Here is a 23,965-nt window from a genome sequence, read left to right on the forward strand (position 1 = left end):
GAAGCAGGAGGAACAAAGGGAAGACAAACAGCAGCTTTTCCTCTTTCCTCCTTCACATAAACACTGACTGCTGTTTTGCTCAGTTCCTCCTCCTCCAACCTCCATCACCTCCTCCTCCTCCACCTCCATCACCTCCTCCTCCTCCACCTCCATCACCTCCTCCTCCTCCCTCCTCCTCCACCTCCATCACCTCCACCTCCTCCACCTCCACACCGTCCCAGTGCGCCTTAATGGAACGGTTGATATCTTTGGCTGTCTCACGTTGACAACAAAGTATAAAAGCTCCACCCCTCCCCTCTCTCTCTCTCTCTCTCTCGCTCTCTCGCTCTCTCTCTCTCTCTCTCTCTCCTCGGCTTCCCCCAACCTCCACCCACCTCCTCCACTTCCAGCACGTATCAGCAGCATCGGCATCCCTCCATCCTGAGGACGAGGCTGAATGGATCTACCTGGATGAGACGTGGAGGGAGGGAGAGCTCCGACTGAGGAAGGAGGGAGAGGAGAGGAGAGGAGAGGAGAGGAGGAGAGAGAGAGAAAGAGGACAAGTGAAGGAAAAGACTTACAAAGTGAGAGGAAGCACAGAACAACATCTCTCCTCCTTCTTCCTCCTTCTCTGGAGCTTTTCTCGCGGCTGACAGGCTTTTTTTTGTTTTGAAGAAGAAGAAGAAGAAGAAGAAGAAGAAGAAGAAGAACTCAGGGAGGAGAAGAGTCTCAGAAGGTCCCTCTTCAGAGGACTCAGCGGGGGGTAGAGGGGGTAGAGGGGGGTAAGGGGGGGTGAAAGGACTTCATAGCGCCGCTACAAACGTCAGAATCACTGCGCAGTTCTGAGGCTGGAGACTTTGATCTTTTGATCTTCTGATCATCTGATCGACTGGAAAAAGATACAAAATAACAAAAAAAAGTTGATGGAAAAAGTCAAACGATTGAAGAAGAAAAGTGCAGAAAAGAAGTGATGTTGTGAAAACAGCAGAAGATCGGAGAGAAGAGGAGGAGCGCTGGACCTCGTGCTGTCTCGTCCAGCTTGTCTTGTCTCGTCCAGCCCGTCCTGTCTCGTCCAGCCCGTCCTGTCTCGTCCAGCCCGTCCTGTCTCGTCCAGCTTGTCCTGTCTCGTCCAGCTTGTCCTGTCTTATCTAGCCCGTCCTGTCTCGTCCAGCCCGTCCTGTCTCGTCCAGCTTGTCTTGTCTCGTCCAGCCTGTCCTGTCTCGTCCAGCTTGTCCTGTCTCGTCCAGCCCGTCCTGTCTCGTCCAGCTTGTCCTGTCTCGTCCAGCTTGTCCTGTCTTATCTAGCCCGTCCTGTCTCGTCCAGCCCGTCCTGTCTCGTCCAGCTTGTCCTGTCTCGTCCAGCCCGTCCTGTCTCGCCCAGCCCGTCCTGTCTCGTCCAGCCCGTCCACCCCCGGCTGAGATGATGATGATGTACTTCTGGGTGAGTACCGACGCTCCGAGCTGCTCAACCAGTCCGCCGATGTCTCCGTCCCGCCGGGGACTTGTTTTGACTGATGTCTCGTTGTCTCCTTCCGTCCCGCCGGGGACTTGTTTTGACCGATGTCTCGTTGTCTCCTTCCGTCCCGCCGGGGACTTGTTTTGACTGATGTCTCGTTTCACACGTCTGAGCGGACAGATTGTCCCACAGCTGATCTGAGGACCTAACAGGGAGCACCGGTGCTCCTCATGTGGTCTTTTACTGGACGACGTCTGTCCAACAGGTGGAGGGACGTCTGTCTCTGGAGGAGCCGCGGTCTGGAGCGCCGTCACGTTGTGGTCAGTGACGGTCAGTGGTGGTCAGTTATGGTCAGTGAGGGTCAGTGGTGGTCAGTGGTGGTCAGTTATGGTCGGTTATGGTCAGTGACGGTTAGTTATGGTCAGTGATGGTCAGTGATGGTCAGTCGTTGTCAGTGATGGTCAGTTATAGTCAGTGATGGTCAGTTATGGTCAGTGGTGGTCAGTGATGGTCAGTCACGGTCAGTGATGGTCAGTGATGGTCAGTTATGGTCAGTGACGGTCAGTTATGGTCAGTGATGGTCAGTTATGGTCAGTTATGGTCAGTGACGGTCAGTTATGGTCAGTGATGGTCAGTGATGGTCAGTGATGGTCAGTTATGGTCAGTGACGGTCAGTGACGGTCAGTTATGGTCAGTGACGGTCAGTGATGGTCAGTGACGGTCAGTTATGGTCAGTGATGGTCAGTGATGGTCAGTTATGGTCAGTTATGGTCAGTGACGGTCAGTGACGGTCAGTTATGGTCAGTGACGGTCAGTGATGGTCAGTGACGGTCAGTTATGGTCAGTGACGGTCAGTGATTCTACGCTTTATGTGATGTTTTGGGTCAGAACTCATTTTAAACGACTTTTTGGTGGTGAACTTTCCCTGAACTGACAAAAGTCCAACGATCACATCTGATCCACCGACTTTCTTTTTCTTCACTTTTCTTTCATCAGATGAAAAAAACTACATTTAAAATATTGTGGCAAGTTACAGTCTGTTATTTCAAACACCCAACGTAATCTGACTGATTTAATTTACAATAAGCATTTTATTTTTTTAGGAAAACCGGCCGAAAATGTAAAAACATTTTCCAGAAACGACATTATCGCATTTTATTGCTTTACCAAAGTTGCTAAAATAAATACAAAGTTCTGTTCTTGGTTAGTTGATACACAAAAGTATTTCACACTAAACGACTCAGACGTAGATTTTTTCTTCTTTTTGTTCGAACAGACACGACCTGGACTCTTCAAACAAAACAGGACGAAAACAAACCTGTTGTGATTTTTTTTATTCAGTTCCACTTAGAGAAATCTAGTGCTAAATAAAGATTTGACTTATTATAGATGTATTTCTATGTATTTCTGTGGTCAGCGGGACAGATGTAATCGCTGATTCTTATTTGTTGTTGATTAGTTCTGAGAATAAACTTCAAATTGATTCAAAGGACTTTTTTTTTATAAGTTTAAGAAAGATAATATATGTGAACAGAAGTCATCCTGAAAACTGTAAGAATCTCCCGAATGAGGACATGCATGATAGGTGCTCTATAAATAAAGTTGGATTCTATTTGATTTGATTTACACCCGTAAAAAGACACCGTCACAGACATCAAAGACATCAAAGCCCCCCCCCCAAAAAAGAAGGGGCTTTAATTTTATGATTCGATTTTAAACATGAAATAAATCTGAATTCTGATTTTAAACTTTTACAGGACAGTCCTACCATACTGGATATAACATTATCGAGAAGAGTGTGTGTGTGTGTGTGTGTGTGTGTGTATGTGTGTGTGTGCACAGTGTTCGTTGTGTGTTGGGCCCAGACAGCAGATTTAGATGAAAGTGAGTAAAGCAGGTTTTAATATTTTTTATTCCTTGACGCACTGCCTGGATTTGGAAGCAGCAACACGTTCTTCACGTTCACGTTCTGCAGCGGCTTCATTAAAACCTGCAGCTTCCGGCTGCCGCTGAAAGAAACAACTGCGTGTGTGAAGTGAGAGCAAAGTGAGTCGTTCTCAGGCTCAGTGTCCATCAGCAGGAGACTCCTGGCGTCAATATCCAGTAATTACTTTCGAACTTGTATTTGTAATCAGGCTGCGACATATGAAGGATTCCTTTTTATTGTGTTTTGAAAACAGGCGAGAGACCATTATTTTTGACCAACAGATCCAAGTTTAAGAGTACTTTACTCCAAATTCCTACAGTAATATTCTTTGATATTGCTTGCAGTTGTAAAGGGGTATATCTAGTATTGCCCTGAAGTGGAATCAGGCATAAACCTATGAAGTATTTCTTTTTATTGCAATTTGAAAACAGGCGATAGAGCATTATTTTCGACCAACAGATCCAAGTTTAAGAGTACTTTACTCCAAATTCGTACAGTAATATTCTTTCATATTTCTTGTAGTAACAAAGGGGTATGTCTAGTATTGCCCTGAAGTGGAATCAGGCATAAACCTATGAAGTATTTCTTTTTATTGCAATTTGAAAACAGGCGATAGAGCATTATTTTCGACCAACAGATCCAAGTTTAAGAGTACTTTACTCCAAATTCGTACAGTAATATTCTTTCATATTTCTTGTAGTAACAAAGGGGTATGTCTAGTATTGCCCTGAAGTGGAATCAGGCATAAACCTATGAAGTATTTCTTTTTATTGCAATTTGAAAACAGGCGATAGAGCATTATTTTCGACCAACAGATCCAAGTTTAAGAGTACTTTACTCCAAATTCCTACAGTAATATTCTTTGATATTGCTTGCAGTTGTAAAGGGGTATATCTAGTATTGCCCTGAAGTGGAATCAGGCATAAACCTATGAAGTATTTCTTTTTATTGCAATTTGAAAACAGGCGATAGAGCATTATTTTCGACCAACAGATCCAAGTTTAAGAGTACTTTACTCCAAATTCGTACAGTAATATTCTTTCATATTTCTTGTAGTAACAAAGGGGTATGTCTAGTATTGCCCTGAAGTGGAATCAGGCATAAACCTATGAAGTATTTCTTTTTATTGCAATTTGAAAACAGGCGATAGAGCATTATTTTCGACCAACAGATCCAAGTTTAAGAGTACTTTACTCCAAATTCCTACAGTAATATTCTTTCATATTTCTTGTAGTAACAAAGGAGTATGCCTAGTACTGCCCTGAAGTGAAATTGGGTGTAAACCTATGAATACTTGTGTTTCATAACAAATTGTAAACAGAGTCCCAAAATGCTTTCAAAGATGAACTGATGTTTGTTCACAAGTATGTTAATTAAACAGGCTGTTGAAATAGTTTTTTTCATGGCTGCAGGTCTGCGTCTTAGAAAGGAAGGATTGTTGTGACGTGGGTGACGGACGCACTGTATTTAAATAAAGTTAACGTTTGAACCGTAGACATTTACCACCGGCCCTGATCACTGAATCAATCCACACTCATACATGCAACATGCGTCCAGGTGCTGGAATCAATGGAAAGGAACAGTGGAAGTGGAAGAAAAGAAAATGAGACGGGGAGAAGAGAGGGAGAGATTCTTCAGGTGCTTCCAGGCGGAGGAAGAGGAGAAGAAGAAGAAGAAGTGGAGAGGTGATGACCAGGGTGTTTCTCTTCCTGCCGCCTGGTCGCTGGTTGAATTATTGATGCCACACATGGAGATGGAGGGATGGCCACTCTGGAAGAGGGGAGGAGGGAGGAGAGGGTCTGCGGCTGCCTGGTGTCTGGAAGCTGCTGAATAATTGAGTGAGCTGGTTGGAGGAGAGGAGGTGTGACTTCATTCTGCTGCTGCTGGGCCACGTTGCACCTCCTCCACTCTAACTGCTTGAGGGGAAGATGCTCTATTGGTCTGCGTGACATCAGCATGACATCAGCATGACATCAGCATGAAATCAGTATGACATCAACATGACGTCAGTATGACATCAACATGACATCAGCATGACATCAGCATGACGTCAACATGACGTCAGTATGACATCAACATGACATCAGCATGACATCAACATGACATCAACATGACATCAACATGACATCAGCATGACATCAACATGACATCAACATGACATCAACATGACATCAGCATGACATCAACATGACATCAACATGACATCAGCATGACATCAACATGACGTCAACATGACATCAACATGACATCAACATGACGTCAACATGACATCAACATGACGTCAGTATGACATCAACATGACATCAACATGACATCAACATGACATCAGCATGACATCAACATGACATCAACATGACATCAGCATGACATCAACATGACGTCAACATGACATCAACATGACATCAACATGACGTCAACATGACATCAACATGACGTCAGTATGACATCAACATGACATCAGCATGACATCAGCATGACGTCAACATGACGTCAGCATGACATCAACATGACATCAGCATGACATCAACATGACATCAACATGACATCAACATGACATCAACATGACGTCAACATGACATCAACATGACGTCAGTATGACATCAACATGACATCAGCATGACATCAGCATGACGTCAACATGACGTCAGTATGACATCAACATGACATCAGCATGACATCAACATGACATCAACATGACATCAACATGACATCAGCATGACATCAACATGACATCAACATGACATCAGCATGACATCAACATGACGTCAACATGACATCAACATGACATCAACATGACGTCAACATGACATCAACATGACGTCAGTATGACATCAACATGACATCAGCATGACATCAGCATGACGTCAACATGACGTCAGCATGACATCAACATGACATCAGCATGACATCAACATGACATCAACATGACATCAACATGACATCAACATGACGTCAACATGACATCAACATGACATCAACATGACGTCAGTATGACATCAACATGACATCAGCATGACATCAGCATGACATCAACATGACGTCAGCATGACATCAACATGACATCAACATGACATCAACATGACATCAGCATGACATCAACATGACATCAACATGACGTCAGTATGACATCAACATGACATCAGCATGACATCAGCATGACGTCAACATGACGTCAGTATGACGTCAACATGACATCAGCATGACATCAACATGACATCAACATGACATCAACATGACATCAACATGACGTCAACATGACATCAACATGACGTCAGTATGACATCAACATGACATCAGCATGACATCAGCATGACATCAACATGACGTCAGCATGACATCAACATGACATCAGCATGACATCAGCATGACATCAGCATGACATCAACATGACATCAACATGACATCAGCGTGACATCAACATGACATCAGCATGACATCAGCATGACGTCAACATGACGTCAGTATGACATCAACATGACATCAGCATGACATCAACATGACATCAACATGACGTCAGTATGACATCAACATGACATCAGCATGACATCAGCATGACGTCAACATGACGTCAGTATGACATCAACATGACATCAGCATGACATCAACATGACATCAACATGACATCAACATGACATCAACATGACGTCAACATGACATCAACATGACGTCAGTATGACATCAACATGACATCAGCATGACATCAGCATGACATCAACATGACGTCAGCATGACATCAGCATGACATCAACATGACGTCAGTATGACATCAGCATGACATCAGCATGACATCAACATGACGTCAACATGACATCAACATGACGTCAGTATGACATCAACATGACATCAGCATGACATCAGCATGACATCAACATGACGTCAGCATGACATCAGCATGACATCAACATGACGTCAGCATGACATCAGCATGACATCAACATGACGTCAGTATGACATCAGCATGACATCAACATGACGTCAGTATGACATCAGCATGACATCAACATGACGTCAGTATGACATCAGCATGACATCAACATGACATCAGACATATCAAATATCAGACACACCATGACATAAATTGGACTCGTTGTTTTATTGTGAAAGGCGTTGTGTCATGTGACCTCCACAGACGCATTAATTCATTCTGACCAAAGGCGGTTTTGAATGTCATTTTTGCCAATCTAGTGTTTTTACATCAGCCTCTGTCAGTTTTCATATTTATACTTAAAAAAAAAAATATAATAAATCCCATGGCGGCCGGATTAGATCCTCTGGCGGGGCCGCTTCTGGCCCCCGGGCCACATGTTGGACACCCCTGGTCTAAAGGAAGCAACGGGCCTCATTTCCTTTGATCATTGAGATTCAGACTGTCCACAAAACCCTTTGTGGGTCCAGGAGGATGAGATGAGGAGACGGGAGGACACACTGCTGAGATGTCTGTTTCACTGAACCCTGCTTGTTCCTCTCTCGCTCTCCGGTTTTCTCTCCATTCCTTCGCTACACCTTTCATCTCACTGCAGTTTTCTCTGCTTGAGGTTCATTTTAAAACAACTTCCTGAGGAGCGACGCACCAATTCAGTCCTTTCATCTCCACTTAGTCAACGATTACAGGAATAAATCAGTTTAACTCTTTAAAACATGCATGTTCTCTCTCTCTCTCTCTCTCTCTCTCTCTCTCTCTCTCTCCCTCTCTCTCTCTCTCTCCACCTCTCTTGCATAAATGCAAATTCTGCCGCTGCACTCTGCTTGTTTAGCCTGATCACAGATCTACAACTTTTCCCTGGAGTCAGCACACCCCAGATGAAAAACTGCCACGTCGGCACAATCACAATAGACGCTCGATGTCCTGTTTGGTCCAGTTCGACGTCGGGAGTTTCATAAAGTGCGGCTGAATCCAGGATCAGCGTCGGTCAGCGGGATTCTGTGTGAATTAATGGACCGATAACAAGAAAATGTCTCCACCAATTTCTATCGATCCTTTGTTCCTGAGACGAAATTAAGAAATAGGATCATTTGACGTGTCGCCTGCCGGCGGTGTGTCTTCATATCTGGAATGTCAATAGTGCTGAGTCAGCAGAAAATCCTCACGTCATCACTTCAACTGAAGTAACACACAGACTTTTACAACAGATGTGAAGAATGAAGAACAACCGAGTGTTTGAGGGAGATGGAGTGAGAAGAGAGGAGAGGAGGGAGTGAGAGAGGAGAGTGGAGTGAGAGAGGAGAGTGGAGTGAGAGAGGAGAATGGAGTGAGAGAGGAGAGAATGGAGTGAGAGGAGAGGATGGAGTGAGAGAGGAGAGAATGGAGTGAGAGAGGAGAGTGGAGTGAGAGAGGAGAGAATGGAGTGAGAGAGGAGAGTGGAGTGAGAGAGGAGAGAATGGAGGGAGAGAGGAGAGTGGAGTGAGAGAGGAGAGAATGGAGTGAGAGAGGAGAGAATGGAGTGAGAGAGGAGAGTGGAGTGAGAGAGGAGAGAATGGAGTGAGAGAGGAGAGTGGAGTGAGAGAGGAGAGAATGGAGGGAGAGAGGAGAGTGGAGTGAGAGAGGAGAGAATGGAGTGAGAGAGGAGAGTGGAGTGAGAGAGGAGAGAATGGAGTGAGAGAGGAGAGTGAGAGAGGAGAGAATGGAGTGAGAGAGGAGAGAATGGAGTGAGAGAGGAGAGAATGGAGTGAGAGAGGAGAATGGAGTGAGAGAGGAGAGAATGGAGTGAGAGAGGAGAATGGAGTGAGAGAGGAGAGAATGGAGTGAGAGAGGAGAGAATGGAGTGAGAGAGGAGAGAATGGAGTGAGAGAGGAGAACACATCATTTTTTCTATCCAGAGTGACGTGTTGCTCTTCCATCGATCAGAGGATCATAAAATCTGTTGGATAGAATGAAGACAACGTTGATCGTTCACCTACAAGTTTTTAAATATTCACCATCTCAAATTAAATCTCTCTCTCTCTCTCTCTCTCTCTCTCTCTCTCTCTCTCTCTCTCTCTCTCTCTCTCTTTTCTCTGTCTGTTACCCCCCAGGGTGACCACGAGGCCCCGGCTGATCCAGAACCAGTGTCCCAGACCTTCCCGGCAGCCCAGTACCCAGTTCCTCCTCCCAGTGAGTACCCCCCAGCCCACGGCCCCCCGGCCCCCGGCCCCCCGGCCCACGGCCCCCCGGCCCCCGACTACCCAGGGCCCGGTACCGTGGGCCAGCCGGTCCTGACGCTCTACACGCCGTCGCACAACCAGAGCGACGCCACCAGACCGGCCCTGAACGCCGACGCAGCACCGGTGAGTCTGTCGCCTGGGATTATCAGTGTCTGTCTGTTGTTCTGGGATTATCAGTGTCTGTCTGTTGTTCTGGGATTATCAGTGTCTGTCTGTTCTGGGATTATCAGTATCTGTCTGTTGTTCTGGGATTATCAGTGTCTGTCTGTTCTGGGATTATCAGTGTCTGTCTGTTGTTCTGGGATTATCAGTATCCGTCTGTTGTTCTGGGATTATCAGTATCTGTCTGTTGCTCTGGGATTATCAGTATCTGTCTGTTGTTCTGGGATTATCAGTGTCTGTCTGTTCTGGGATTATCAGTGTCTGTCTGTTGTTCTGGGATTATCAGTGTCTGTCTGTTCTGGGATTATCAGTATCCGTCTGTTGCTCTGGGATTATCAGTATCTGTCTGTTGTTCTGGGATTATCAGTATCCGTCTGTTGCTCTGGGATTATCAGTGTCTGTCTGTTGTTCTGGGATTATCAGTGTCTGTCTGTTCTGGGATTATCAGTATCCGTCTGTTGCTCTGGGATTATCAGTATCTGTCTGTTGTTCTGGGATTATCAGTATCCGTCTGTTGCTCTGGGATTATCAGTATCCGTCTGTTGCTCTGGGATTATCAGTATCTGTCTGTTGTTCTGGGATTATCAGTGTCTGTCTGTTGTTCTGGGATTATCAGTATCCGTCTGTTGCTCTGGGATTATCAGTATCCGTCTGTTGCTCTGGGATTATCAGTATCTGTCTGTTGTTCTGGGATTATCAGTATCTGTCTGTTGTTCTGGGATTATCAGTATCTGTCTGTTGTTCTGGGATTATCAGTGTCTGTCTGTTGTTCTGGGATTATCAGTATCCGTCTGTTGCTCTGGGATTATCAGTATCCGTCTGTTGCTCTGGGATTATCAGTATCCGTCTGTTGCTCTGGGATTATCAGTATCTGTCTGTTGTTCTGGGATTATCAGTATCTGTCTGTTGTTCTGGGATTATCAGTATCCGTCTGTTGCTCTGGGATTATCAGTATCCGTCTGTTGCTCTGGGATTATCAGTATCCGTCTGTTGTTCTGGGATTATCAGTGTCTGTCTGTTGTTCTGGGATTATCAGTATCCGTCTGTTGCTCTGGGATTATCAGTATCCGTCGGTTGCTCTGGGATTATCAGTATCTGTCTGTTGTTCTGGGATTATCAGTATCTGTCTGTTGTTCTGGGATTATCAGTATCTGTCTGTTGTTCTGGGATTATCAGTGTCTGTCTGTTGTTCTGGGATTATCAGTGTCTGTCTGTTGTTCTGGGATTATCAGTGTCTGTCTGTTCTGGGATTATCAGTGTCTGTCTGTTGTTCTGGGATTATCAGTGTCTGTCTGTTCTGGGATTATCAGTATCCGTCTGTTGCTCTGGGATTATCAGTATCTGTCTGTTGTTCTGGGATTATCAGTATCCGTCTGTTGCTCTGGGATTATCAGTGTCTGTCTGTTGTTCTGGGATTATCAGTGTCTGTCTGTTCTGGGATTATCAGTATCCGTCTGTTGCTCTGGGATTATCAGTATCTGTCTGTTGTTCTGGGATTATCAGTATCCGTCTGTTGCTCTGGGATTATCAGTATCCGTCTGTTGCTCTGGGATTATCAGTATCTGTCTGTTGTTCTGGGATTATCAGTGTCTGTCTGTTGTTCTGGGATTATCAGTATCCGTCTGTTGCTCTGGGATTATCAGTATCCGTCTGTTGCTCTGGGATTATCAGTATCTGTCTGTTGTTCTGGGATTATCAGTATCTGTCTGTTGTTCTGGGATTATCAGTATCTGTCTGTTGTTCTGGGATTATCAGTGTCTGTCTGTTGTTCTGGGATTATCAGTATCCGTCTGTTGCTCTGGGATTATCAGTATCCGTCTGTTGCTCTGGGATTATCAGTATCCGTCTGTTGCTCTGGGATTATCAGTATCTGTCTGTTGTTCTGGGATTATCAGTATCTGTCTGTTGTTCTGGGATTATCAGTATCCGTCTGTTGCTCTGGGATTATCAGTATCCGTCTGTTGCTCTGGGATTATCAGTATCCGTCTGTTGTTCTGGGATTATCAGTGTCTGTCTGTTGTTCTGGGATTATCAGTATCCGTCTGTTGCTCTGGGATTATCAGTATCCGTCGGTTGCTCTGGGATTATCAGTATCTGTCTGTTGTTCTGGGATTATCAGTATCTGTCTGTTGTTCTGGGATTATCAGTATCTGTCTGTTGTTCTGGGATTATCAGTGTCTGTCTGTTGTTCTGGGATTATCAGTATCCGTCTGTTGCTCTGGGATTATCAGTATCCGTCTGTTGCTCTGGGATTATCAGTATCCGTCTGTTGCTCTGGGATTATCAGTATCTGTCGGTTGTTCTGGGATTATCAGTATCTGTCTGTTGTTCTGGGATTATCAGTATCCGTCTGTTGCTCTGGGATTATCAGTATCCGTCTGTTGCTCTGGGATTATCAGTATCCGTCTGTTGTTCTAGGATTATCAGTATCCGTCTGTTGCTCTGGGATTATCAGTATCTGTCTGTTGTTCTAGGATTATCAGTATCCGTCTGTTGCTCTGGGATTATCAGTATCCGTCTGTTGTTCTAGGATTATCAGTATCCGTCTGTTGCTCTGGGATTATCAGTATCCGTCTGTTGTTCTAGGATTATCAGTATCCGTCTGTTGCTCTGGGATTATCAGTATCTGTCTGTTGTTCTAGGATTATCAGTGTCTGTCTGTTGCTCTGGGATTATCAGTATCTGTCTATTGCTCTGGGATTATCAGTATCTGTCTGTTGTTCTGGGATTATCAGTGTCTGTCTGTTGCTCTGGGATTATCAGTATCTGTCTCTTGCTCTGGGATTATCAGTGTCTGTCTGTTGTTCTGGGATTATCAGTGTCTGTCTGTTGTTCTGGGATTATCAGTGTCTGTCTGTTGTTCTGGGATTATCAGTGTCTGTCTGTTGTTCTGGGATTATCAGTATCTGTCTGTTGTTCTGGGATTATCAGTGTCTGTCTGTTGTTCTGGGAGTATCAGTGTCTGTCTGTTGTTCTGGGATTATCAGTGTCTGTCTGTTGTTCTGGGATTATCAGTATCTGTCTGTTGTTCTGGGATTATCAGTATCTGTCTGTTGTTCTGGGATTATCAGTGTCTGTCTGTTGTTCTGGGATTATCAGTATCTGTCTGTTGCTCTGGGATTATCAGTGTCTGTCTGTTGTTCTGGGATTATCAGTATCTGTCTGTTGCTCTGGGATTATCAGTATCCGTCTGTTGCTCTGGGATTATCAGTGTCTGTCTGTTGTTCTGGGATTATCAGTGTCTGTCTGTTGTTCTGGGATTATCAGTGTCTGTCTGTTGTTCTGGGATTGAAGTCCAAATTAATTCAGGCTCTCTTCAGTTGAGCCTTTCGAACACAGTTCTTGTGTTCGTCACTCACGAATCACACGTGTAAAATTAAAAGACCAGAAATAGAGTTTCAGAGTTTGGCCTCCGTCACAAACGACGGGAAGGTGGTGCTAATTTCACCAAACTGGATTTTCCCAATCAGCCAAGAGCTCCAAAATCCTACAAGCTCCTACCAGGTTCTACCAGCTACGACCAGTTCCCACTAGCTCCTACCAGTTCCTACCACATCCTACCAGTTCCCACTAGCTCCTACCAGTTCCTACCAGCTTCTACCAGTTCCCACTGGCTCCTACCAGTTCCTACTAACTCCTACCAGTTCCTACTACCCCCTACCAGTTCCCACTAACTCCTACCAGTTCCTACTATCTCCTACCAGTTCCTACTACCTCCTACCAGTTCCCACTAACTCCTACCAGCTCCTACCAGTTCCTACTAACTTCTACCAGTTCCCACTAGCTCCTACCAGTCCCCACTAGCTCCCACCAGTTCCTACCAGCTTCTACCAGTTCCCACTGGCTCCTACCAGTTCCTACTAACTCCTACCAGTTCCTACTAACTTCTACCAGTTCCCACTAGCTCCTACCAGTTCCTACTATCTCCTACCAGTTCCTACTACCTCCTACCAGTTCCCACTAACTCCTACCAGCTCCTACCAGTTCCTACTAACTTCTACCAGTTCCCACTAGCTCCTACCAGTTCCTACTATCTCCTACCAGTTCCTACTACCTCCTACCAGTTCCCACTAACTCCTACCAGTTCCTACCAGCTCCTATCAACTCAACTCAATCAAAACATCTAAGCAAGAATACTATTCATCAATTTCAGTTTAGCTTTTAACACTATCATCCTGGACAACCTGGTACTGAAGCTCCTGGACCTGGGGCTGGGCCTTGACCTGGGCCTAGACCTAGACCTGGGTCTGGGTCTGGGCCTGGGCCTTGACCTGGGCTTAGACCCGGGCCTAGACCGTTGTTAAATGCCCTGTTGTTTACAAGCCGGAGCTCCGTCACCCTGACCTGTCAGCTTGGACTCTCCACGTCCACGTCAGTTGTCCGGGTGGTGTTGACGCTGGCGACCCGCTGTGTCTCCCTGCAGCCGGCCGAGGACCTGGTCCACATGGACGGACCTCAGCAAGTCCACCTGCAGTCCAACGAGCCTTCGGAGAAGCAACAGCCCAAGAGGCTACACATCTCCAACATCCCTTTCCGGTTCCGAGACCCTGACCTGCGGCAGATGTTTGGGGTGAGAAAGGATTTCTCTACTGACCCACAGCTTGTCTGTACTGAGCCACTGACCACTGCGACCCATTCACAGGCCTCCCAGTCCGGTGACGAGTAAGAATGAAGGGAGACAGAAGGGTGAAATGATCGGTCTTCATTCTTTCCCAGTTTCCTGCCCCGGTGCTCGGTACTGACATCTAGTAACTCGTTACAGGTACTAGTTACCAGCTTGTTGCAGCGAGAGGTTGAAGATGTCAGTGAACACTCCCGTTAGAAGGCGTGGGGCCGCACGCCGTCCTGATCACGGTTCCTATAATCCAGTGTTTTTCAACCTTTTTGAGCCGAGACACACTTTTGTCTTTGTAAAACTCTGGAGTCACACCTCCACCTGAAAATGTTAAAATGTTAAACTCTGTAGCCTCTATTAACAATATAAAGTCTTTCTCATCAAAGTTTTATCAACAGGAATCCAGTAAATCCAGAAAGCAAGGACTTTTTTTAATAGTGCCTCCCTCAGTGTGAAACCTGGACCTGATGGATGAAGAGCTGAGATCCTGGTTTTCAAAAACTTCTCCATCACTGTCACTGACACAGTACTTTGATACAAGATGGTAGCAGGAGGTGGAGATGAACCACACTGACGTCTGTCACTTTACATTTCACCGGCAAAGTTCTGTGCTGCCCTCTAGTGGTGAAGAGTATTTATGCATGATTACTCTGCAACACACTGTCGCTGTGAGAGCAAATGTTTGTTTAGAAAACAATGTGAAATGTGATAATTTCCCACGACTCAGCTGACGGTCTGGAGGAAACACCAGAGGTTGTAAAACTCTGGTCTAATCGACCATCGCAGTGCAAACGGAAGCGGTCGTTCCATCGGAGCGTCGCTGCAAACGGAATTCAGTGTCGCTTCAGCCAAAGCTGTAATAGCAAAACGCAACACAAGAGTCTGAGACGAAGGCTTTAAAGAAGTTCAATCAGAGGCGCTGCAGCCATAAACCTGTCGACACCAACGGCCCAGTAATAAACAGCAATCACCTCACTGACATGTTGAGAAGGAAGTTCAGGTCGGATGAGTGAAGAAGTGATGGTTGAGTTCAGAACGCTGCAGCACAAAACCATCAGGTGAAAAAAAAACCAACCAAATGGCCTCAGAAGAGGATGAGACTGGCTTCATTACCCCGGCTGGTTGGAGTCCAAGTCATAATCAGAAAAACACATTTGGGAGGAACTTACTGGGAAAACGGTGTTTTAATGGTAGAACGATAATTGGCATTCGTACCAACACTCCTCTGAGGCAGTTGTCTCGTTTTCGAGATGCAGGAGACGTCGTTCAGACTGGAAAACGATGCAGGACCGGTGTCCTGCACGGAGTCTCTGGCTTTAATTAATAAGCAAGCATTTAGTGGGGCAGCCTCCAGGGGGTCCTTAATGTTACAACCCCAGAGGGTGGGGGGTCCTGAATGAGGCATTATGTGCTGAGCACACATGTAGGGAGCACAAACACACACATACACAGCAGGGGGGGGGGGTTGTGCTAATGGACTTTTAATGACACCTCTTCCTGCCTCACCAGTGGCTCCGAAGGCTTCTGGTGTTCCAGGTATGTCAGCGTCCTCCTTAATGTCTTGATGTCTCTGCTTCACAGTCACTCCACGGGGTTCCACTCTCACCACCCCGCCTTCCAAGGTGGAGGCACAACCTGTGAATATTCTCATTTCCATTAACACGTCAGTGCAACAATGGAGCCGTAGACACAGAGGATGTGAGTCTCACAGTATTACTGAAGACTTGACGATGGAGAACGGAGTTCTACATCCACGATCCGCTCATTATTTGTTAAATAAAATGTTCTGAGACTCTTCAACTCTCCTTACTCGATCTCACGTTGGTATTTATTCAGTCCCTTTCAGGACCCTGTCATCCACATCAGTGTGGAAGAAGCAGTCTATATGCTGATGACACTGTGGTGGAGCAGCAGAACAACAGTGAGGCTCCGTTTACACAACTGAGCAGTCGGGAGGTCACGACGCTCTGGAGCAAAAGTTTTGTGTTTTCACTCGAAAACAGCCTGAAAAGTTCTTATGCTGCCATTTTGCTGGTCAATTGAGGACAAACGTGGGCTTCATGTTGCCCCCCAAATAAAACTCTGGTCTCGATCCAAGGTTGACTAAATGATTTTATTTTGTTTCTTAAAGATTCAAAATCATGGGAGTGAGGTGGCCTTGCAGAATCTCCATAATGGAACATGTTGGAGGGACAGAACCTCATCATCACTGTGAACAAATATTCAGTCACACAAACATAAAAAAAAAAAAAAAAAAAAAAAAGCAATTCATGTACCAGTTGCATTAGAAAGATGAAATGGATTTAAAAAGCCTTCAGAGAAGTTTTCGTTAAGAGATAATCACAAAAATTAAGCTGCCTGATGGATTATTTGTATTTTTACTAAAACCACCTTGTTTTGTCTCCTTCCTCTCTCTCTCTCCCTCTCTCTCTCTCTCTCTCCTCTTCTTTCCTCCTCCTCCCCTGCTTCTCACAGCAATTTGGCAAGATCCTGGATGTGGAGATTATTTTCAACGAGCGAGGCTCTAAGGTAAGCGGACGACGTCTGCAGCTTCGTGTCTGACATGCGTTTGTCTCTGTGCTGTTTTGTTCATGCAAATTTAGAGAAAAATACATAAATAAATAAACAAATAAATAAATAATTCGTCGTGGTTCCGTCTCCAGCTCTGTTTCCCCGTGTCTGTCTCAACCGCGCCCGACGTGTCTCTGGCTTGTGCTTCTAGACGTAGAGACCCTTGTCCTGACTGTCCTCTCTCGTCTGTCCTCTGTGTCTCTCTCTTGTCTCCTTTCCCCCCCGCTGTTCGCGTCTTCGTCTCATTCCCTGGACTTCCGCCATCGTCGTCGCTTGACCTCCAACCCCGCCTCCCGGCCGCCGCAGGGCTTCGGGTTTGTAACGTTTGACACGTGTGCAGATGCCGACCGAGCGCGAGACAAAGTCAACGGCACCGTCGTAGAGGGACGCAAAATCGAGGTGCCTCCTCCTGCTCCTCCTCCTCCTCCTCCTCCTCCTCCTCCTCCTCCTCCTCCTCCTCCTCCTCCACCTGCCTGCTGCATTTGAACGCTGCATGCCGAATCGTGATCCGTGAGAAAGCAAAGGCCTTTTCAGGTGTGGCAGTGTGAAGACGTTCCCCCGTCATTCATGGAATTTGTGGAGTGTTTTTTTTTAATGCATGAGGTGAAAAAGAGTTTTCTACTTGTTTTATAATGAATTCCAACTCGAAAATCTGTCTTTTATCGTCTTTAAAACTGATGAATCTTTTTGGCAGTTTTGTCTTGTTTCCACGTTTCCTGCAAGAGCAGCTCTTAGTGACGTCACGCAGGAAAAACCTTCGAATTCCTCGAAATTTAAGATTTTTCTTAGAATTTTTCCTGACTAAGGTGGAAAACCACTAAAAGTAGTGAGGAGGACTTTACGTCACAGTTTCTTAAACAGACAAGATGACGGAAATAGAAAGAGAAAGAGAAAGATGTTCTCCGTTTATTCATTCAGAGGCGTTCAACTTTGTCAAAGGTGTGAAAAAAAATACGCATTTTAAAGGGGTGTTTGTTTTTGTCTCTGCTCGGTGCGCCGTCTCTGTACGCTCGCGGGGAACGGGGCTCCTTTGCGCCCACGACAACAACAACAACAACAACAACAACAACAACACCCCCCGCCGAAGACGCTGAGACGAAGGTGATCACGACACTGTGACACCTGTCGACAGGTGAGCTGCAGACAAAGTGTTGCTCTGAGCCACGGCGGCGTCGACGCCACGTCACACCTCAAACGGCCCCGGAGGCTCCAGCGTAGCGCCGCTGCAGTACGCGTAGTGCGGCGTACGGCGTCCGTCCGCACGCCGCACCGCGAGTACCGTTGGCTGGAGACGGAGGGACAGTGTCCCGCCACACGGTCCAGGTCAATGGGTGGATCGGTCACACTTTAGCATGTAGCATGTAGCATCGCCGGTGTGTGAGCCCCGAACTACGTTAGCATGTAGCATGTAGCATCACTGGTGTGTGAGCCCTGAACCACATTAGCATGTAGCATCGCTGGTGTGTGAGCCCTGAACCACATTATCATGTAGCATCGCTGGTGTGTGAGCCCTGAACTACATTAGCATGTAGCATCGCTGGTGTGTGAGCCCTGAACCACATTAGCATGTAGCATCGCTGGTGTGTGAGCCCTGAACCACATTAGCATGTAGCATCGCTGGTGTGTGAGCCCTGAACTACATTAGCATGTAGCATCGCTGGTGTGTGAGCCCTGAACTACATTAGCATGTAGCATCGCTGGTGTGTGAGCCCTGAACTATGTTAGCATGTAGCATGTAGCAGGGCTCAGTAGCAGTTAAACTAATGAGCGACATCAGGCTAACTCTGCTGCTCCAAACATCGCTCGTCCATCAGGGGACGTCACATAATATCGGTATCGGTATCACGAATATGAGTACAAGTACACCACACGGTATCACGAATATGAGTACAAGTACACCACACGGTATCACGAATATGAGTACAAGTACACCACACGGTATCACGAATATGAGTACAAGTACACCACACGGTGTCACGAATATGAGTACAAGTACACCACACGGTATCACGAATATGAGTACAAGTACACCACACGGTATCACGAATATGAGTACAAGTACACCACACGGTATCGGATCTGATACCTGATAGTGGTGTCGGTATCGGTGCGTCTCTATTTGTGCACATCAACAATGATTTTCACTGTAATCCAGATTACGTCACACTGGCGACGATCACGTCTTCAAGTTGGCAGGAATTGCATCCAAATATACATAAACCTCCTCAATTAAAAAAAAAAAAAGAAGAAGTGCAAAAAGTATTTCAATAGTTTTCCAAACTGCAGCGACATTCCGAGAGTTCGTCCTTGATTTCATAGCTTTTCTGACTTTTTGTGTTTTTGACCTTTGACCTTTGATCCCCAGCAGGTTTCCCTCACTGGAAGTGACAATTACTTGCATTGCATGTAAAAAAAAAACAACAACAACAAGAAAACTACAAATCCCTTGGTGTTCACATTGTTGTTGTCTGTGATTCCAACCTCACACCTGTTTGTTTGTTTGCTGACAGGTCAACAATGCCACAGCCAGAGTAATGACCAACAAGAAGATGGCAAACCAGTACACAAGCAGTAAGAAACAAACGGCTACATTACAACACATATTGTGTTGGTTTTTTTTTTTTAAAGGAAACGAGAAATCTTGAAACAAATAATCTGTTTTCCTGCATTTCCAGATAAATCATTATAGCAGAGATGTTAAACTCACAGTACAAACCACTTCCAGTGATTTATCACTTTGGGTAATCCATTACTTACAGTAATTTAATCCTAATCACCGAAATGTAAAATCCCAACTGTGTGTGTGTGTGTGCTGCAGGCTGGAAGCTGAACCCGGTGGTTGGAGCGGTGTACGGGCCGGAGCTTTACGCAGGTAACGAATCACACCGGGACATCGGTCACACTGAAAAGGTGGAGGACGATCCAGGTGGGAAACATCTGACCTGTTTGTGTGAAATGTACAGCAACGACATCAACAACAACCCCGAGACGCCACACTGAACTTAATAAGCGCCACGAATAAATAACCTCATGGAATAAAAACTTTATTTAGCAAAACAGCAACATTTTACTCACCAAAAATCCGGATTTGTACACAGAATCCATCTTCCTTTCACTTCTCATGAGAACCGAATACCTGTTGTACAGATAATTCACGCGTTTCTTAATATCGTCTCAACTATGACGAGCTTTTGTTGGGATTTAACAATAAATAATCTCTTTCCTCTCCTTGTTCAGCCGTTGTCGGTTGACAAGCTATTAAATATGTGGTTTCTTTACCTGGCAACAGATGATGGCTGGAATGTGATTGGTTGAAAGCTTTAATATGGAAATTAAAATGTTTTAATGTAACGTATTGAATATATACCCCCCCTCTGTTTGTCTTCGTGTGTGTGTGTGTGTGTGTGTGTGTGTGTGTGTGTGTGTGTGTGTGTGTGTGTGTGTGTGTGTTAGTCACAGGTCTTCCATACCCCAGTACAGGAGCTGCAGTGGCCTTCAGAGGGGCTCATCTGAGAGGGAGGGGCCGCACCGTCTACAACACCTTCCGTGCTGCACCTCCTCCTCCATCCATCCCTGCGTATGGAGCGTAAGTTATTTTATTTTATTTTATATTTTATTTTATTTTATTCTATTTTCTTGTGTGTATACTTATTTATTTATGCACGTCGGCACCGGGGGAGACGGCAAAGTAAGAATTCATTACACTGTGAAACCTGCTTTTACTGTTGAGATGACAAATAAAACACCTTGAACCTTGAACCTTGAACCTTGAACCTAAGCCAGTGTTCTTCAACCACGGTGGTGTTTCCGCGAGATTATCTAATTTCACATTTATTTCTAAAAAATCATTCACTCTCACAGCGACAGTGTGTTGCAGAGTAATGATGTATAAATACTCTTCACCACTAGAGGGCAGCACAGAACTTTGCCGGTGAAATGTAAAGTGACAGACGTCAGTGTGGTTCATCTCCACCTCCTGCTACCATCTTGTATCAAAGTACTGTGTCAGTGACAGTGATGGAGAAGTTTTTGAAAACCAGGATCTCAGCTCTTCATCCATCAGGTCCAGGTTTCACACTGAGGGAGGCACTATTAAAAAAAGTCCTTGCTTTCTGGATTTACTGGATTCCTGTTGATCAAACTTTGATGAGAAAGACTTTATATTGTTAATAGAGGCTACAGAGTTTAAACTTTTAACATTTCCGGGTGGCGGTGTGACTCCAGATTTTGAAAAAAGTGTCTTGGCTCAAAGAGGTTGAGATTTAATCTCCTATAATTAATGTGTCTGGAGGGAAAAGAGGCCGAGCTGCATCAGACGTTCCAATATTACCTTGGGGAGATTCTGTATTTTTCCTTCTGTTGCTGCTGCAGCCTGATCATTCGTCTCCACACGGAGCGAACGTTACGCAGAAGACGGTCTATTCTCAGTCTTTAGGCTCTGATTCAATAACACACACTCTCACTCTCTGTGTTGGCAGTGTGCTCTACCAAGACGGCTTTTATGGGGCAGAAATATATGTAAGTCAAGAGATGCTAGTCATTTTTAATGTTTCTGTGTTCAGTGATTTATGTTGGATCAATAATATGGAATGTTGTTGTGTTTTTTTGATCGAGTATTTGAGGCATTAGCTTATTTTAGCTCCAGAAGGCATTTTTTTTCTGTGGTTGTGAAGTGACTGATTGGCCCGGTCTCTCCGCAGGGGGGCTATGCAGCCTACAGGTGTGCCCAGCCGGCCGTTACCACGGCAACGGCGTACAGCGACAGGTATGCTGGATCAACTCCTCGCGATCAATGCCGTCAGTGTAGAGTAAATCTAGAGTTTCATTCAACATGGAAACTCATTGGTTTTCTTTCTCTGTAAAGGTTTTCTGTATTATTTTAATTTCTTTGATTTCTTTGTAAAGCCCCGTGTTTGAATGGTCCTCTATAATACATTTCACCTTGCCTTGCCTTGCCTTACTTCCATTTGGAAAACAATCAAAGATAAACAAGAGTAGGTTCAATGTATATATAAACGATCATATTTGTTCTAGAATTCATACTTTGCATGTATATAGTTTATTATTGTAACACATTCTGTTGTTCCAAAGTTAAAACTCAATTAAAGCTGCAAGCAGCGTTGTCACCCCACTTCCTGTTACCAGCAGGTGGCGCTACACACACACACACACACACACACACACACACACACACACACACACACACACACACACACACACACACACACACACACACACACACACTTTCTTTACTTTCCTGGGGGTGGTGTGTCCCTCCCAGGCCCCCACCAGGCCACTGCTGGATATAATAATAATAATAATAATAATAATAATAATAATAATAATAATAATAATAATAATAATAATAATAATAATAATAATGATGATGATGATAATAATAATAATGAGCATATTAATATTAACAATAATGATGATAATAATCATATTAATCATAATAATAATAATAATATTAATGATGATAATAATAATAATAAATAATAATAATAATAATAATAAAAATAAAAATAATTAAAATGAAAAGAATATATAATAATAATAATAATAATAGTAATAATAATAATAATAATAACAATAATAAAATAATAATAATAATGATGATAATAATAATAATGAGCATATTAATATTAACAATAATGATAATAATAATAATAATAATAATAATAATGATAATAATAATAATATTAATGATGATAATAATAATAATAAATAATAATTCTAATAATAATTAAAAGAATTAAAATGAAAAGAATATATAATAATAACAATAATAATAATAATAATAATAATAATAATAATAATAATAATAATAACAACAGGTGTCTTCATGCTCCATACAGACTTCCATACATCTTTCTTCTTCTCCACCTGCTCCACCTCTTGGTTCCAGGTTTTGTACGCTGACTGTGTTTCCTCCTCTCCAGTTATGGCAGAGTCTACGCCCCCGCAGAGCCCCACCCCCACCCCCACCAGCACCACCACCAGCACCACCAGCACCACCCCCTCGGCCCTGCAGCCGCCTACACCGTGGGCACAATGGTGAGTGTTTTTCTCCTCAGTGATTAAATCTTCAGTGACGAGCATCGATACGTCACATTGCCTCTGAAGAGGTTGTTGTAACGAGACCAGTGACATTTATATTAAAATAAAGAAAACTAGAACCTCCCGTGATCACAGACGTGCAGCATCACACCACGAACTTTATCTCCAACATGGAACAGAGAGAAAGAAACAGGTTTTTTTTTTATCTTTTCACTGTGGTGTGAATAAATGCATGTGTTGCAGAGCAGAGATCACTGACTTGTTCCGTCTTTTCCAGTAAATAAACGACTGACGGGACGAGCAGAGAAGATCAAGTAGAACATTAAGAGCATTAATGTGAAGATTGGAGGGGATTTGGACGGACAGAAGATGTTGGAGGGCTTAATCTCTAATCCTGTAACCCCCCTCCCCGGGGAGGGAGCCCCCCCCCCCCCCCCCCAGAATGGAGGAGACCCATCAAAGATGTCACAAGAAAACATTTTATTTTTCTAAACTTTTTTAAGTTCACAATTAACAACAAAAAAAGAACAAACACTGGCATGTGTAAAAAAAAAAAAAAAGTGCTATGTGTGAATTATAGTGTGTTTAAAAAAAAAAAGAATGAAATGAAACAATAGAAGGAAAGAGAAGCTGAAGAAATTTTTTTTTTTTTGACATCAGCAAAGTTTTCATGAGCCGCTAACAATTCTTATTGATCGGCGACGTCCTTCTACAGGTAAACATGCTGATAAATAACAACACGCAGTCAAATGTTGTGCTACTTGTACTACCAGTGAGGATCAAAGCATTTATATATACGATCGTAGATAAATCCAGGACAGACGACCCGGTTTCTCCAGGTGCCGTTTTGTTTTTGGTTCCGTTGGAATTTGTTCCTGTTCAGTTCAGCCCCTGAATGTAACTTTGAACCCTTTTACGTCGACGACGTTGTTTTATATATATACGTTCAAACGAAGAAAAGATCAAAGCTCTATGAATTGTCGACATTTGTAAACGATACAGCGACGTGCTTTTGAACCAGACGGGCGATATTGTCGCCGAGTGACTCTGAGGAG

At 44.4% G+C, this 23,965-nt stretch overlaps 1 protein-coding gene across 1 annotated transcript in view; it reads left to right on the plus strand.

Annotated features, from left to right (window-relative positions):
- The window catches only part of LOC308145487 (RNA binding protein fox-1 homolog 3-like), a gene marked incomplete at both ends in the record, with an annotated part of 35,217 nt that overhangs the window by 10,824 nt on the left and 428 nt on the right, over positions 1-23,965 (plus strand). Inside the window, 11 exons of the mRNA XM_080516943.1 lie at positions 1,322-1,419; positions 9,374-9,625; positions 14,088-14,234; positions 16,755-16,808; positions 17,157-17,249; positions 19,361-19,421; positions 19,669-19,722; positions 20,304-20,436; positions 21,329-21,368; positions 21,551-21,615; positions 22,793-22,907. Coding sequence (XP_080373069.1) covers positions 1,322-1,419; positions 9,374-9,625; positions 14,088-14,234; positions 16,755-16,808; positions 17,157-17,249; positions 19,361-19,421; positions 19,669-19,722; positions 20,304-20,436; positions 21,329-21,368; positions 21,551-21,615; positions 22,793-22,907 — 1,112 coding nt within the window. The remainder of the gene's footprint in view (positions 1-1,321; positions 1,420-9,373; positions 9,626-14,087; positions 14,235-16,754; positions 16,809-17,156; positions 17,250-19,360; positions 19,422-19,668; positions 19,723-20,303; positions 20,437-21,328; positions 21,369-21,550; positions 21,616-22,792; positions 22,908-23,965) is intronic.

The sequence above is a fragment of the Blennius ocellaris genome (assembly GCF_963422515.1).
Source record: "Blennius ocellaris genome assembly, chromosome: 21".
Classification (NCBI taxonomy): domain Eukaryota; kingdom Metazoa; phylum Chordata; class Actinopteri; order Blenniiformes; family Blenniidae; genus Blennius; species Blennius ocellaris.